The 17,037-nt window shown below is 39.8% G+C and overlaps 1 protein-coding gene across 3 annotated transcripts in view; it reads right to left on the bottom strand.

The window, feature by feature from the left end:
* pank4 (pantothenate kinase 4 (inactive)) overlaps positions 1-16,788 on the bottom strand; it is a 78,181-nt gene extending 61,393 nt beyond the window's left edge. For 2 of the 3 annotated variants that reach the window (XM_073032096.1, XM_073032097.1), the window contains exons 1-3: positions 16,624-16,788; positions 2,506-2,588; positions 283-491 (exon numbers count right to left, since the gene is read on the bottom strand). In XM_073032096.1, the coding sequence (XP_072888197.1) occupies positions 283-491; positions 2,506-2,588; positions 16,624-16,765 (434 nt within the window). In that variant the 5' untranslated portion in view covers positions 16,766-16,788. The remainder of the gene's footprint in view (positions 1-282; positions 492-2,505; positions 2,589-16,623) is intronic. The other variant, XM_073032098.1, reaches the window with a different exon arrangement.
* Positions 16,789-17,037: the final 249 nt, after the last annotated feature.

The following is a 17,037-nucleotide window of genomic DNA, read 5'->3' as shown; positions in this document are numbered from 1 at the left end:
AGAGATTTTTCTACTCGAGATATATTTTAACCTAATCATTTTACAATCAGTCCTCTAGTGTCAATCACTCTTTACAATAGGAAACTATTTTTAATCAATCCTCAACAAATCAAGAATGATCAGGTAGGAATACTGATAGCATCCCTTACATTTCACAAAGCAAATCAAGCATTCTCATTTATACCCCAAAAAAATGACAGGGAAAAGATTGATGGGGTTGCAAAGCACAACAATCTATCTTAGTCATCACTTATTGTCCCAAAATTTGAAGCTCTCACTTACTTCAATCCTAGTTTCTTCTCAATCAGGTTCTTGAATTTGTGAGCACCACCTCCCGTAGCTTTAATTACTTTGGTCTCTGTCTTGACCAGATGGGCTTTGATGAAGTCCAAACATGTTTCTATATAAGCATTTTCAAATTTAACAAAATGAAGTCTGGCAGTGATCTCTTCCTGAACTGAGATCTCATACAATGGCTCATCATCTGGGCCCTTGGGAAAACACAAGTACAGTGTTATGACCTACAATATGTATGTGTACTACAAACAACAATATCTTTTGTTAGGAGAAATATAATGTCACTATGAAAGTCTACAGAAAACCATTCAATGTACTTGCCTCCAAAGGGACCTCAGACATTTTTGATAAACTGAAAAAGTTGATTAACATAGCTTGATGTCCTATATTCAAATATTTTCATCAATGATCGAACAATGATAAGAAGAGCTCCGTCCAAATATCCAGCAACAAGATATTCAAATAGGAAGGAACAAAGGCATAAGCTGTCCAGACTTGAAGGACTAAATTGGATTCATACTAAGAACGTCAACATGTGATGACAGTGCAAAGTAAGATTAAGGTAAATTTTGCTCTTAATTTTTAATCACAGTTTTGAGATGCTTATATATCATTAATTTCACTTATCAGCCAGTCAATATGAATAGTACAGCTTCCTGACATCAGTGCTAGCGCAAATAGTTTCAGAAATTATTGATTGTTAAAAGATGGTCAGAGACTTTAAAATATTGTGCTATGTGCATCATCAACTTGTGGGTTTCTTATAATCCATATCTTTCCATTAAAGATTCAAGAACACTTCAAGTTCTAAATATATATAGACAAATCTCAGACTCCACATTATCACTAATTTTCCTCATCCCTCCATGCTAGATTCTTTGCTCAATATAATTCCTCCAATCAAACACTGAAACCAGTCCTCAGGGTTTGCCATGGTCATCGTTCTCTACTGTCACAAACTCAGCTAGATAATATAGTCTCAGCAGCCATTTGTAGCTGCAGTTCCAATCACACACTGCTCTCTCAAAGATGGCTGAATTCCACCTCCATGATATTACCCATCTGCAACATCTTATTATCCACCATCTGTAAAATTAACCTCTTATAACACTTTATCTCCTATTCCAACTTGTACAAAGCCCATTATTACTGGCCTGTTCTAGTGCCTCATATACCTAAAAATCTATTTTAAAATACTCTCTGTGATCTAATCCCCCATGAACACACATTCCCATTTCTACAGCTTCTCCCAGCCATATAGCTATTCAAGAATTCTTCATTCTTCCAACATTAGATTCTTTTACAGCCCCCATTTCCTTAAAAAATTCAAAATGTTTTATCCTATCCAGAACTGAAGCTCTAGAACTCTATTTCATATTGATCTTTCCTTTAAAGCTCCTCAATCTCTAGCTACAAGAGCAAACATTGTACATTGCTCACCTTAATGTCGATTGTAAGAGCACCAAAGGTTATGGGGCAAAGGTGGGAGAATAGGGTTGAAAGGGAAAATACATCAGACCTGTTGAACGGCAGAGAAGACTCAACTGGCTGAATGTCCTAATTCTTCTCCTCTGTCTTTTGGAAATTTTTGACCCATGAAATATTTTGCTTTTTAAAAAACACTATATTATACAAATTGTTTCAGGATTCAGTCCTAGAACTGTCTGTCTTGAATTCATCTAGCCTGCTGACCTTCACAGATAAGTAAAAATAGAAAAGCAATACAGAGTTTGCTCTGGCATCATTCTCAGAGCCTGCATCCAACCACATTATCAGTAGATACCTCTCTCTCTAAATTCAGTAGATAATGCTCACTAAATTCAGCCATTTCTGTAGGCCATCCATAAAACCTCTGCCCAAGTTAGTCCAGGAGATAAGTGTATCTGATAGATAACCTACCCAGACTGTCTTCTCTCCAAATACGATCACAGTTAGTAAGGACCCACTTTGTAAAGTTATGGGCCTAACCATTCAGTAAGGCAGCACAGGAAGAGTGGTGTTTCAACAAATATATCCTTGGCAATAAGAATACTAATAAAATGCATTTTTGTTGAAGGTGGTGCAAGGCTTGGCTGTAAAAAGAGGGCATGGCTGAAAAAAAAATCTACTAACACATTTGCGCCCTCAGTTACCAGCTAAAATTCTTGTGGATTGTTAATGGCCCCAGAGAAGATATTGACTAGGATATCCCTGTACTTATGTACTTACTTTGCCATAATGATCAAAGGAACGCACTTTGGCTACTTTGTGCTGAACAGTTGAGTAGTAGGCCAGCTTTGTCAATGAGCCACCTGTTAACAAAAGACATTCTGCTAGTTCTGTAAACAATATGCAGCATAAAAGCTCAGAAATGGCAAAAGTCAAATACCTCTGGAATGCACAGCCTGACATGCTATCCTTAAGATATTATTCTGAGGGTTCAATTACATCAGTCTGAAGTATACAACTACATGTCAATATAGTCAATAATCCATTTCACCTCACTCCCTAGGTTCCCACCTACACAGAAACCTGTTTTCAGCCAATATGATATTGTGAAGCATAAATAAATGGCTGAAAACACCAGATACAACAAATGCCATGGTACATGGTAGAAGACAATATCCTAGCTCCAGAATGATGTGCATTCTGGAGCTAACTTCTATCCAAGCCATACTGTGGAGTTACAACACTAGCAAATCTCTGGTAATGGAGAAAATTGTCCATGTATGCCCTGACTATAAAAAATAGGAAAATTTTAATTTGGGTAATTACCACCCAATCAGTCTACTCTCAAATATCAGCAAAATGATAAAAAGTATTGTCAAGCATGTTGTTAGGCAGGATTTGCTCACCACAGATCTGCTCAGTTGGATTTCTTCATTTCCCATCACAGCATTTGTCCCAAAGTGAAACAAAAGTTGCTATTTCTGATATCAAGGCTGAGTCTGACCGAATGCTATACTAAGAAACCTTGGTATGACTTAAGTCAACAGGCAACAAGAGAAAAAACACTTCAATGGTTAGAGTCACCTGCAGAAAAATGGCTGTGACAGATAGAGGGCAAATATCTCGGCCCAGGCTTCACTAAAGGAGTCACACAGGTAGTGCCTTAGGTCCCATAAGCTTCTTCAACAATAAACTTCCTTCCATCATAAGGCAATAATTATGGATGTTCACTGATGATTACACTATGCTCAATTCCATTTGCAACTACTTAGAAAATGAGGCCCTCCATACCTTAATAACAATAATACTCAGCTAAGTGCCAAGTATCATTCATGCCACAAAGGTAAAAGGCAATGTTCTCTATTAAGAGTGTGTCTAGCATCTGCCCTTGACATTCAATAGCATTTACCATTGGCAAGATGCATACCAACATCCTGGGGCAAAAACTGAACTAGATTAGTCACAAAAATTGCAGCTACAGTAATATATCAGAGCCACGGTATCCAATGACACCCAAACAGTTCAACATCACCCAGAATGAAAGAGACTTTTTATCATGTGTGCCCTAGCCTTGATTCCCTACCAAATACATCAACTTGCACTTAGAACAAGGATAGGTGCTTAGTCACCAAGTACATTCAAAACCAAGAGAGATTTTTGGATAGTAAAGAAATCAGGGGAAATGAGGTTTGTTCAGGAAAGTGGAATTGAGGTAAAAGGCCAGGCATAACCTTACTGAATGGGGAGAGAAGTACAAGCCAACAGAGAATGAAAATATATGGGTGCAGTGTGAAGAGCTGCTGCAGCTAAAGCTTAACAGCAAAATAAAAATAAAGGATCAATTAATATATAGCATGGCATTGAGTTTTCAAGAGAATTAAAACATAGTTTCCTTAAATTATGTTTAATTTATGCATTTTGGGAGGTCAAAAATTGGATATACAGTTGCAAGAAAAAGTTTGTGAACCCTTTATAATTCTCTGGTTTTCTGTATTAATTACCGTAGATTCCGGATTATAAGCCGCTACTTTTTTCCCACGCTTTGAACAGCTTTGAACACTGCAGCCTTTACTACGGTGCGGCTAATGCATGGTTTTTTTTCATGCTGCCAAAAACATTTTGCCTCGTAACAGTAGACCAATAAAATTGATGAGTAGTTCACAGAGGTCCAATGAAATTGTACGATAAATCAAGCGCACTTTCACAATTAAGTTATTGTAAATCAGTCATTTGTACTCACCCTCATCAACATGGAAAACACTCGAAGAAAAGCATTGTGCTGCCTTTATGGCAGTTATTTAGTTTATAATATTTTCGCTTAGTAATTCATTTGTTAGTATTTTCTAGTTAAAGTTAGAAGTGTTTTAAGTATATTTGTTTTCTGTACTACATCCCGGGATGCTATGACGTCACATCCGGTTTCGCCGCGTCTTGTGGGGAAAATACCGGTTTGCGATAAACGGAAAGGAGGGGGCGAGCACATTAGACCCACTGCACGCATATGATGCAGCTTTTAAGTTAAAGGCGATCAATAACTTTTCCTGGTAGGCTGCAGTATATATTTTTTTACCAGTCGTTAGGAGATATTGGAATGTTGTTCGTGCACTGTTCAGTAAAAAAGTATACGCAATGTAATTTGTGTGTTACTGATACGTATGTATATTTAAAAGTAGCCGTGTTACAGGCACGGTTCGAAAAAAAGCATTTGCAATATGTATTTGTTTATGTTACCATACGGATTTAATTAAAAGTTAAAAAATCCTCACGTGTAATATCTTTCTGTGTAAATATCTCATATTACAACGTGGGACACCTGCGGCTTAAAATCCGGTGCGGCTTGTACAAGTACAAAATTGATTTTCTTTCTAAAATTAGAGCCTGCGGCTTTTAATCAGGTGCGCTCTGTAGTCCGGAATCTACGGTACTTACAAAATGTGGTCTGATTTTCATCTGTCAAAATAATAAACAAATACAGTCTACCTAAACTGATAACAAAAACAATCGTACTTCTCATTAATACAGAGAACACCACTTACACAGCCTAGATTCAAAAAAATATGTGAACCTCTGGGGTAATGCCTCCTACAAAAGCTATTTTGAGTCAGATGTCCCAATCAATGAGGCAAGATTGGAGGTCTGGGTTGTACAGGTGCCATACTCTATTAAAAAGACACACAAAGACAGAAATCTCTAGAACTTGCTAAAGTCTCTGTTCATGTGACCACTATAAGAAAAACACAGAACACGAATGGTGTTCACAGAAGGACACCACATAGGAAAACACTGCTCTCAAGAAGAAACATTGCTGCACATCTCAAGTTTGCAAAATATGTTCCACAATGCTTCTGGGACAATGTTCTGTGGACAGATGAGACAAAAGTTGAACTTTTTGGCAAAAATGCACACCTGCACACTGCTAAATTTGGAGGAAAAGGGCACTGCACACCATCACCAAAACCTCATCCCAACTGTGAAACTGCTTTGCTGCCTCAGGCCCTGGACAGCTTGCAATCATTGAGGGAACAATGAATTCAAAATTGTATTTGTATCAAGCCATTTTACAGGAGAACATCAGGGTAGTGGTCCATCACCTGAAGCTTAATAGAGGTTGGATAATGCAACAAGACAATGGTCCGAAACACAACAGTAAATCAACAACAGAACAGTTTAAAAAGAAGAAAATCCGTGTTTTGGAATGGCCAAGTCAGAGTCCAGACCTTAACCCAATTGAGAAGCTGTGGCATGACCTGTCCATGCAAGGTATCCCAGAAATATTGATGAACTGAAACAGTTCTGTATTAAGGAATGGTCTAAAATTCCTCTTTGCTATTGTGCAAGTCTGATCAGCAGGTTATTGCTGCTAAAGGAGATTCTAACAGTTATTAAATACAAAGGTTCACATACTTTTTCCAGCCTGGACAATGTGTTCAATAAAGACATGCAAAGTACAATTGTTTGTGTGTTATTAATTTAGGCAGATCGTGTTTGTCTATTATTGGGACTTCAATGAAGATCACGCCACATTTTATTAAGTAATACAGAAAACCAGGTACTTGCAAAGGGTTCACAAACTTTTTCTTGCAACTATACCTGATTAATGGTAGGGCCCTAGGTAGGACTGATGAATAGAGGAACCTTTGGTTTACGAGTCCATAAGTCCTCAAGAGTGGAAGCACAGATAAGAGTATGGTGATTAGGCATAATGCTTTGGCAGCTATGAAACAATCGTTGGAGTACTTAGCACATTTCCGGTCACCAGATTGATTTCAGGGTTGATAGGGTTGTGTCTTGATGAGAGGTTGAGCAGACTGGGTCAGTACTCTCTGGAATTTAGAAGAACAAGAGGTGTTTCAATTTGCACAAAATTCTTACTGGGCTTTGTCAGGAGAAGGCAGAGATGATATTTTCCCCTGGCTGGGATGTCCGTGTTTTGGAATGTGAATGTGAATTAACTGGAGAGGGTGCAAAGGAGAACCTGCGTATTGACTGAAATTTCAATTAGAATTGAAAACACACGTGGACTAACATGTTAACTGTCCTGTGCTATCACCAGTGGGATCATCAGTTGATCTGCCACCTGTCTTCAGGAGTTTCAGCCCGCTTATAAATCAAGACTCGCTCGAGGTGGTGGGCCAGCAGTGCTAAAGCACCACCTCCCACTGATGAGCTTAACAACTTGGCATCTGCCTCTATCAGAGTTGTTGGTTGCTTCCATCCAACAGATAGTCTACTCTTCAGGTATCTGAAGAGTTTACAAAAGATGGATACACTGACTATCTGCCCCTCTGGATGTACTTGGTCCACACCCATGATGATCCTGTCACTGCTGCCTCAGCTACAGCCCTGCTGGTTGACTTGATCTCTTTTCTAGTGAAGCCAAGGTCACGCAGCCACTTCTGGAAAGTGAACGCAATAAAGCCATGGCACCCTACTTTGAAAGGATAGCATGAGACCTTCCACCTTCTGTCTCTGCACTCTGATCTTAATTCTGCGTACTTGGTCAACTTGCGCTCATGGGTTTCATCGATGTTGTCTTCCCAGGGGACTGTGAGTTCACCAATAACCACTTCTCTACTGGTGTCAGGACAGACGATTATACCTGGACGCAATGTGGTGAAAACTATTTGCTCCGGGAAACTGCCTTTCCCATCCAGATCGGCCTTGACACACCAATTATTGGCTGAAGAAAGTATGCTTGATTGTGGGCCTGCGTTGTACACCCTTGACTTGGAGTCTTCTTTCACAAATGGTATGCTATGTTCTAAGCAGCATGGGGCACGAGATAAGTTGTGTTGTAGTACTCTCTGCTCAACTGCTTCTGTTACAACTTTGAGAACGTTGTTATGTCTCCAAGTGTACGTGCCGCTGTTAAGATTGACTCTGCATGCACTCAAAATATGTTGAAGTGTTCCCTTCTCACCACAAGCAGCACACCTGTCTGTCTTATCTTCATACCAGGTGCTGAGGTTGGCAGGTGTTGGGAGCAGGTCGTACACTGCTCTGCATAGAAAAGAAATGCGGAGCGGTTCCATCTGCCACAGAACATTCCAAGATAGACGTCGTTGTTCAACACTTTCCCACCAGGTCCAAGCCCCTTGTTTGGTCAGGCCAGCTGCTTTAGCTAACCTCTTCTCCTCTTCTACCTCTCATATTTCTTGCATTACAAGCTCACGGCACTCCTTATCTGCAGAAGATGACCACCACTTGTGAGTTGTCCATCCAAGTCCCTGGCGGCCTAGCTGGGTAGCCCCAACCATCTCCTTGTACTTCAATCTAGATTCTGCCTCATCAACTGTTGCCCAGGCTGACAACTTCCTGCCTGATCTTACATCCGGCTGGGCATTCTTGATGACAGGATCTTTTGAGTCTCGAAGCATCAAGAATGATCCTACCTTGGCTACCTTCACCTCGTCAACAAGAGATTGCACTGGGATGGTAAGCTTTGTCTGGCTACTGTGGACTGCAACATTAGTGAGGCTGCTTGGTACTCCAAGCTGCTTCTTCACATACTTGTTGATCTTCCGTTCCATTGCCTCAACATGGGACATTGCCACTTCACAGACAGTTAGTGACCACATTATCCGTGGCATCAGTCCGTACTGCAAGCACCACAACTTCAACTTGCCAGGCAAGCCACACTTGTCGACAGACATCAGACCTCTGCTGATCTGTTCTCCTGTCTCTTGAACCCTCTTGGTGTCTCTCAGCTCCTCTGTGTACCATCGCTCGAGGCTCTTAACTGGTTGGTCCTGAATGGATGGAATCTCCTCTCCACAAAGGGTGAAATGAAAGTCAACCAACTTTCCTCTCCTAAGAACAAGGCTCCTTGACTTCTTGGTCTTAAACTTCATTCTTCCCCTATCCATTAGCTCCTCGAGTCTAGATAGTACACTTTCCACTGCCTCCGTGCAAGATACAAGATATTAGAAAGGCTGGATTTGTTTTCCCTGGAGCAAGGAAGGCCTAGGAGTGAACTGAATGGGGTGAACACAATTATGAGGATGATAGATGGGGTAGTCAAAATCTTTTTCTTACTGTGAGAGTAAGGCAGGGCATAGATTAAAAATGAGAGAAAGGAAATTTACAGGGGACCAGAAGGGTAATATTTTCCCACACAGAATCCTTGGAGACTGCAATGCATTGCCCAAGGTGGTGGCGGATGTCGGTACTCTCAGCCACAAATCTAACGCCTGTAAACTGAATTAGTACAGGCAGGTGCAACAGTCAGCATGGACATGGTAGGCCCAATATCCTGTTTTTGTGCAGGATCACTCCTATGACTCTTGCATAAACAAATATAAATAAAGATCCACTGTCTTCAGAATCAAGATATTTCTGCTCTCCTAGCTTGGGGAGAGCCAGGAGAAAATAGAATCTCTGCCTTCTCTCTACAAAGCCCAGTAAGAACTTTGTACAAACTCACTGAAACACCTCTTGTTCTTCTAAACTCCAGAGAGTACTGATCCCAGTTAGTCTGTGTAAAATTTCATCAAGATACAACCCCATCAGATCTGAAGTCAATCTAGTGAAACTTTGGTGCAGTTATTCTATTGCAAGAGTAACTTTCTCTGACAAAACTTGTAGAACTATTCTAAGCGTGATATCATGAGGGCCCATAAAATTTTAGTATGACGTCTTCACAGCTGCACTCAAGTTCTCTTGCAATAAAGACCAATTCATCATTTGCGTTCCTAATTGTGCATCTACATATGAACTTTTTCCAGTGATTTATGTATAAGGACATCCAGGTCCCTCCAAACACCAGCACTTTTCAACTTCTCCAACTTCACTTATACTATCAATGTGGATGACGTCACATTGTTCCACATTCTAATTCACCTACAACATCCTTGCCCATTTGCTTAATTGCTCTAAATACTCTTAAAGCCTTTGTGTATTTTTGTCAACCACATTATCAACCATTTTTATATAACCAACAATCAAAGATATACTACAATTTGCTCCCTCATCATTGACGCAAACTGTAAACAGCTGGAGTCCTGCCATCAATCTCTGAGACACACCATAGTTCACAGCCTCCTAACAGGAAAATTACCTATTTTTATTTGTATGATTGCTCCACACCAGAATATTACCATCATGTTTTCTTTTTAATTTCGTCTGGCACTATTTCAGGAGGCCTTATGAAAGTCTGACTATGGATTTCAGGAAAAATACTAACCATTTCTCTTTCAATGGATGCTGCCAGACTGGATCAGTATTTTCTGCTCATTTTAAATAATTGTTTAATTTCTCTGTCATTTCCTTATTCCACAATGCAACTTCTCTATATCCTAAATATCCTGCAATATCCAATTCCCAAAATTGGCCTCATTACAAACATTTCTGTGGAAATTAGATCATAACCATTAATTTCCATTTTATATTAAATTATCCAATTTGTTACAAATGCCATATACATTCATATAACAACTTTCAGTTTTCCCCAGCCTTGGATCTAACTAGAGCTATGCTCCCAAATAAGTATGCTTTGTCCATTCCTGAAAGATTTTGGATATATCATAATCCATTTCACTACCTAACACTATCACATTTCCTTTTCTCTTTAACTTTGTAACTTCCCTTCTACAGAATTGTCACCCACTAATGAATTCCACAACTCCTGTGCCTGGAATGGGACACAAGCTAGATTTCAGATAATAGACCAGACACACAGAATACAAACTTCCTACCGATGACGCTATTGATCTTAAAAGCATGCTTTAAATTGTGTTCTAATAATTCACAACTTAGATTTTTTCATCATTCACTTCAAACTTTCTAAACTTCCACACTATTAACCTCCAATCCTTAAAACATGTTGCCCTAGTATTACTACTGCAAGGTTACTGGCAAACTTAAAAGATAGCACAACAGAATTAGTGGAGAACTAATCTGGACACAAATGTGGGGGGTGTGTATGTTGATTAAACACAATTTATAATGGCAAGGTCACAGGTACAATTGAGGACTGCCTGCTAATCATAGTTGGTCTCCTTCCCATGAACGTTCAGGGATCTTGGAACTAAAATCCAGTGGCAACTGTCTGAAAATGAGAAAGATGTGTAAAGTTTATCTTAACCTGGAACACTAAATAAATCAATGCTCTAATCTACTTCCTGGGCAACTACTGAAAGGAGGTATTGATTTTTGAGAAATAAGGTATAACATGCTTCCCCAATATTTTATTTATGATTCTGTGCTCTACTGCCATTTGTTGTAGTGAAAAATAGCTTTTGAATCAGATATCTAACTTAGAAGGCTATTTTTCACTACAACCAATACAGTGTCACTCTCTGCGCTGACAAATATATTACTGCCTGACTCCTGCCTTTTCTAGCTCTGATAAATTAATATCTATCATATTCCCCCCCTCTTCTCGTTATCGTCATGACTCAGAATGTCTAACTTTGCAAGGATCACTGTTCAAACTGTGGAAAAATCCTACCTTGCTTCTAATAGTGGGGTGAACGATGCGAGAATTGCAGAAAATCGAATAGACATGTTTTGGGTTCTGTCAACAATGGTGAAAAGGATGCCACGTTTGAGTAGAAAGAAGTACCTACAGAGATGGAGGCACCATCAGAACAGTTGCAATAGAAGCAGAGAAAATGGCAGAATAGAGTGGACCTGCAGCACGGGTTAAAGTATAGCCAAGTTTTCTCTCTCCAAAGAATCTGCCCAATCTGTTACTTCAAATACTGGCAGTCTGAAATGTTTGGTTTTGAATTTCTGTAATTTTAAACACCATTTCTAAATCCCTTAAATTAAAACAAAGATTTTAGTATATTCTCAGCATGTTAAATAAAACCTGTGTAAAGAGAATAGACTTAATGTTTCAGGTCACTTTCATAAAAATAATATCACTTTGATTGATGTCATGAAATAGATTAGCTACTTCAGGTCGTTAACCTGAAACATTAATTCTATTTCACTCTCCCCACTATTGTTCAATATTTCCAGCATTTCTGTTTCAGACTTGGAACATCGGAAGTTTATTTTTTGGGCTTTTAAGTCTATCTCATGAGTGCTTAATTCTAGCTTCACCTGTCCTTTTGAAAATATAAGTTCCTTACCTCAAGTTTAAAAAAGTAAGCAGTCACAGAAATCACTAACACATAAGTCATCAAATTACATTAATAGAGACACTGAGAAATGGGGAACTGAAGCAAGGGAGCTTATTGTACCTTTTACAGTTGAAGGACCAGTACAATGATTCCATTTAACTAACAGGGGATTTAGAAGCACAGACGAACTCAATCCCAAATTTATTACACACATATTCCAGGAACAGGTCATGGGATAAGAATAAGAAGTGGAAAAATCAAGTAGATATTTCTTTGTACCAGACCCAGGAAAAGAAAAAACAGAAAGAAAGAACAGAAAAACAGAAAGGTTCTCAAACCTTTATATTGACGTCACTCAGACAAGAGTTCAAAACCAGGATATGCCCAATTTGCAAGTTTCAGTGCCACATTTGAATTCACTGAAGAGATGACAGAGTCATCAGATCTGCATTTTTGTCCACTCCTAATGACCCATCCTGCAGTCCATGTGCCCAGTTAAGCATGAAGTTTTAAGATTATTACCTTGCTACAATTAAGGGATAGTGAATTATTTCCAAGTTTGGATGAGGCATGACTCAGAAAGGAACTCACAGGTGGTTGTTTTCTCTTGCACCTGCTGCCCTCATCTTGTGATTTACTGGAAGCCATGTGTTTATAGGTTTCTGGTGAGGGAGGCTTTTAAATGGCCATGGTATATTTTGAAGGTGTGTTTACTGCCAACATGACGTAAGCACTGGTGAAAGGAGATAGAAGGGACCATAATCAAACAACTTACATGCTAAACCACAGGCAAATCCACTTTTTATTCTGTAGCCTAGGAACACTTTTTATTCTATGCAATTTAAATATTACAATACAGAAAGAAACCATTTAACCTATCATGCTCTCAGGCGCTATAAAACTTTTCCAATCAATCCCACTCCTTATCCTTTACCCATAAATACAAAAATCAACAAAAGTTATAGAAGCATTAGCATTTAGTAATAGCACTGCATCCATCACAATAAATATTGACTGAACTAAGAGAACCTGTAGTGCCCATTAAGGCTGCAATACAATTTAAAAAACAAACACAATCACTGTTCAATTCATCGCTATCTCTTTATTTTTGGGGTATACCATACACCTCACATACATAATTACACAGAAAATGAAGAACAGAATAAAATGTAATTATATCTCGAATTTCTCAAAGCACTTCACATACAACCACTGTTTCCTGCCATTTTGAAGACTCATGTTCCAGAATTAGCCAGCCTTCTAACCAATCTGTCCAGCACTGCTACAACACTGGCAAGTAACAAAACTGTGGAAAATGAGCCTGGTATATTGTGTTCATAAAAAACACCTACTGACCAATAACTTGTTTATAGATTACAGTCTGGTCTTTACCAGGGCAACTCAGTTCCAGACCATGGTTATGGTCCAAATATAGAACCAATGATCTCAATTGCAGAGATTCAACATCATGGCAGCATTTGACCAAGATTAGCATCAAGGAAGCCTTGTAAAACTGAAGCACTAATCGGATGACAGTCTCAAGTCAGATCATTTCAGCCAAGCCCATCACTAAGGAGTTTCCCAGGCAGTGTCCAATGCCCAGCTATCTTTAGCTGCTTCATCATCCATCACAAGATCAGAAGAGAAATGGCTGTTAATGATCACATAAAAAGTACAATTCTATTTACCAATTCTCAGCAAATGGAAACAGTCTGTCCACATGCATCAAAATCTGAACACTATTCAGCTGTGAAGGAAGGTGCCTTGAAGGTGCTATGCAAAGAATATCCCCAACAAGAGAAACTAACCACTTACCATCGATAACAATTGTATTACCACCATAGTCTCCCACTGTCAACATTCTGAGAGTCATTAAAGACCAGAAATTCTATTCAATCAGCCAAATAAATGCTGTGGTTACAAGACCAGGCCAGAGGATGGGTATCCTGTGAATGATCTGCCTCCTGATACCACAAAATCTTTCCACTATTTACATAGCAAAAGTTAGAACGGAAAGATCTCCAATTACTTGATGGACTACAATACTCAAGCTTCACACCATCCAGGACATGACAGGTAGATTCATTGTTGTTTCATCCACCCACTTCATATAATAATTTCCTCCATCACCAGTACAAATCACATATACTGTCCACAAAGTACACTGTAGTTACTTCAATAAACTACTTCAAAAGTACCTTCAAACCATCTGTAGGCATGATGGACAAGAGTTTCATGTGCGTGAGCATATTTCTGCTTACATGTTCCCCTCCAAGTCCCATAGCATCCTAACTTTGAAACACTGTCTTTCATCTTTTCATTGTTGTCATTATGTCTAAATCCTACTCACCACTACCTTTCCTTTACAATAAATCTAGGCAATGCCCCTAGAAACACACAGATTCCCAAAACAAACTAAAACTCCAGAACAAGTCAATAAATGAGAATTCAATCTATACAGGCTTGTTCATTTACATGATTATTTGATGTCTGCTGCAACATCAAAAGGAAACTGGCAGGAAAATCTCAAAAAGCAGCAACAAAACTCAAAAAATATCAATATAAAAAGTATCAATTCACAGTGGAACAAAGGGAACTTTTAATATTACCTTAGTACATTTTTCAACAACTTAAATTTAACACTCTAAAACCTTCCAACACAAGTCTAGGACCAAAAGGCAGGGCAAACTTGGGATGTCCATTTAGACAAAGATGAGGAGGAATTTTATTAGCCAGAGGGTAGTGAATCTGTAGAACTCGTTGCCAAAGATGGCTGTGGAAGCCAGGTCATTGAGTATATTTAAAGTGGAAGTTGATGGGTTCTTGATTAGTCAGGGCATCAAAGGTTACAGAGAGAAGGCAGGAGAATGGGGTTGAGAGGGATAATAAATCAGCCGAACTGACTCAATGGGCTGAATAACCTCACTTCTGCTGCTATATCTTATGATCTCATGTGATTCTGATGTGTAATTAAAATCAAATCCAACATAAGCCATACAGAGAGCAAGACCAATCAATCAAATTCTTAGGAAAGGAAAAAACTTTTCAACTACAGCTCAGCATTCAATACTATCATCCCCTTAAAACTAATCAATATGCTTTAAGACTTTGGCCTCAATACCACCTTCTGCAATTCGATCCTCGATTTTCTCACTTGCAGACCCCAGTCAGTTCGGATTAACAACAGCATCTCCTCCAAATCTACATCAGCACAGGTGCACCTCAAGGCTGTGTGTTTAACCCCCTGCTCTACTTGCTTTACACTTATGACTGCATGGCTAAACACAGCTCCAATGGCATATTCAAGTTTGCAGATGACACCACTATTGTAGGTCGAATTAAGTGTGGTGACAAATTAGCATATAGAATGGAGATTGAAAATCTGACTGAATCTGACAACAACAACTTCTTACTCAATGTTAGTGAGACCAAGAGGCTGATTATTGACTTCAGGAGGAGGAAACCAGGGGTCCATCAGCCAATCTCCATCAGGGGCTCAGAGGTGGAGAGGGTCAGCAACTTTAAATTTCTCAATGTTATCATTCCTGATCACCTGCCCTGGGGCCAGCATGTAAATACAATTACAAAGAAATGACAGCACCTCTACTTCCTTAGAAATTTGCAAAGAATCGGCATGACATCTAAAACTCTGTCAAACTTCTTTCGATGTGTGGTGGGGAGTATATTGACTGGTTGCATCACAGCCTGGTATGGAAACAGCAATGCCCTTGAACTGAAAATCCTACAAAAAGTAGTGGATACTGCCCTGTCCATCACTTGTAAAGCCCTCCCCACCACTGAGCACATCTACACAGAGCATTGCCACAGAAAAGCAGCATCCATAATCAGGGACCCCCACCACCTAGGTCATGCTCCCTTCTCGCTTCTGGAATCAGGAAGCAGGTTCAAGATCATCAGGACTCCACCATCAGGTTCAGGAATGGTTATTACCCCTCAACATCAGGCTCTTGTACCATAGGGAATAACTTCACTTGCTCCATCTCTGAAATGTTCCCACAACCTATAGACTTACTTTTAAGGACTCTTCATCTCACGCTCTTGATATATATTGCTAATTTATTTCTTACTCCTTGTATTTGCACAGTTTGTTGTCTTTTGCACGCTGGTTGTACGCCAAGGTGCAGTCCTTCATTCTGTCAGGATTATTGGATTTATTGAGTAAACCCACAGGGGTTGTATATGGTGACATACATGTACCTTGATAAATTTACTTTGAAATTGGGGCGGTGTGGTCGGGGAAAAAACATAGAAACCAATGTTAAAGAGAGGTACTGGCCGACAACTGTTTCGGTCAAATCAGGATATAAGAATAAAGTTCTGGGTGATTTTAAATATAACGACGATCCAGCAGAACACCGAAATAATCCAACCTGGAGACCTACATTAAAGTCCGCTGAATAAATACAATCTATTGTCAAATCGAACTTTAAACTGCCGTAAATGTAAGAGCACTAACCAGTTATCTAATCAATAAAAATAAACTCTGAAGCACAGTCCAAGTCCAACACGTACGTGTGCCAGACTGATTGTATTCCACTAGCTCTACTTGTTTGTGTATTTGCCGGACCGAGCTCTCAAAGCGATGCGTTCAGGGAGTTGTAGTTTTACAGCGCCTCGTACGCCTGCATCATCCCAGCGGTGACGGACAAAGAGAACTACAACAACCTGAGGGCCGCGCATGCCCGTCGCTGCTGATCCACTCTTCCCCAGCATCTCCGGCTCTCACTTCCCAATCCTCTCAGGCCAAACACCCTTCACCACTTGCTCCTCACACTCAACACCAGCGCCTCTCCAAGCCGCCTCTGCTGACCTATGTCAATGGCGAAGCTCTTGGCGTTCTCCAGGTTGCGGAAGATCTCGTCGGGCGGCAGTGTGATGCTTTTGTCGAGGCCGTCGCGCGCTGAGCGGGACGTTCGAACGCCCCCAGCTGCTTTCGTGCAATCTGCCGCCATTGCCGTTTCCACAGCACGGTGCGTCTTGCGTAACCCTGGCGTCATACGTCCACCGCGCGTTTCCCGGCAACGCGTTGATGGTCGGTGTTATTTTGACCCGCGATGAAGTCTGAACTCAGTGTCACAGAAACACGACGTCATCCTAACGCTTTGAATTTGGCCCGTGGAATTATGTTAAAATTCAAATCTTAAATATTGAAAAATTAGATTAAGTGCAATATTAAATACTGAAATATTAGCCAGATGCAGGGTCTCGACCTGAAAAGTCTACT

This window comes from Hemitrygon akajei, chromosome 29 (assembly GCF_048418815.1).
Source record: "Hemitrygon akajei chromosome 29, sHemAka1.3, whole genome shotgun sequence".
In the NCBI taxonomy this organism is placed as follows: Eukaryota; Metazoa; Chordata; class Chondrichthyes; order Myliobatiformes; family Dasyatidae; genus Hemitrygon; species Hemitrygon akajei.
The sequence above is the reverse complement of the archived record's forward strand: the minus strand, read 5'-3'. Positions and strand labels throughout refer to the sequence as shown.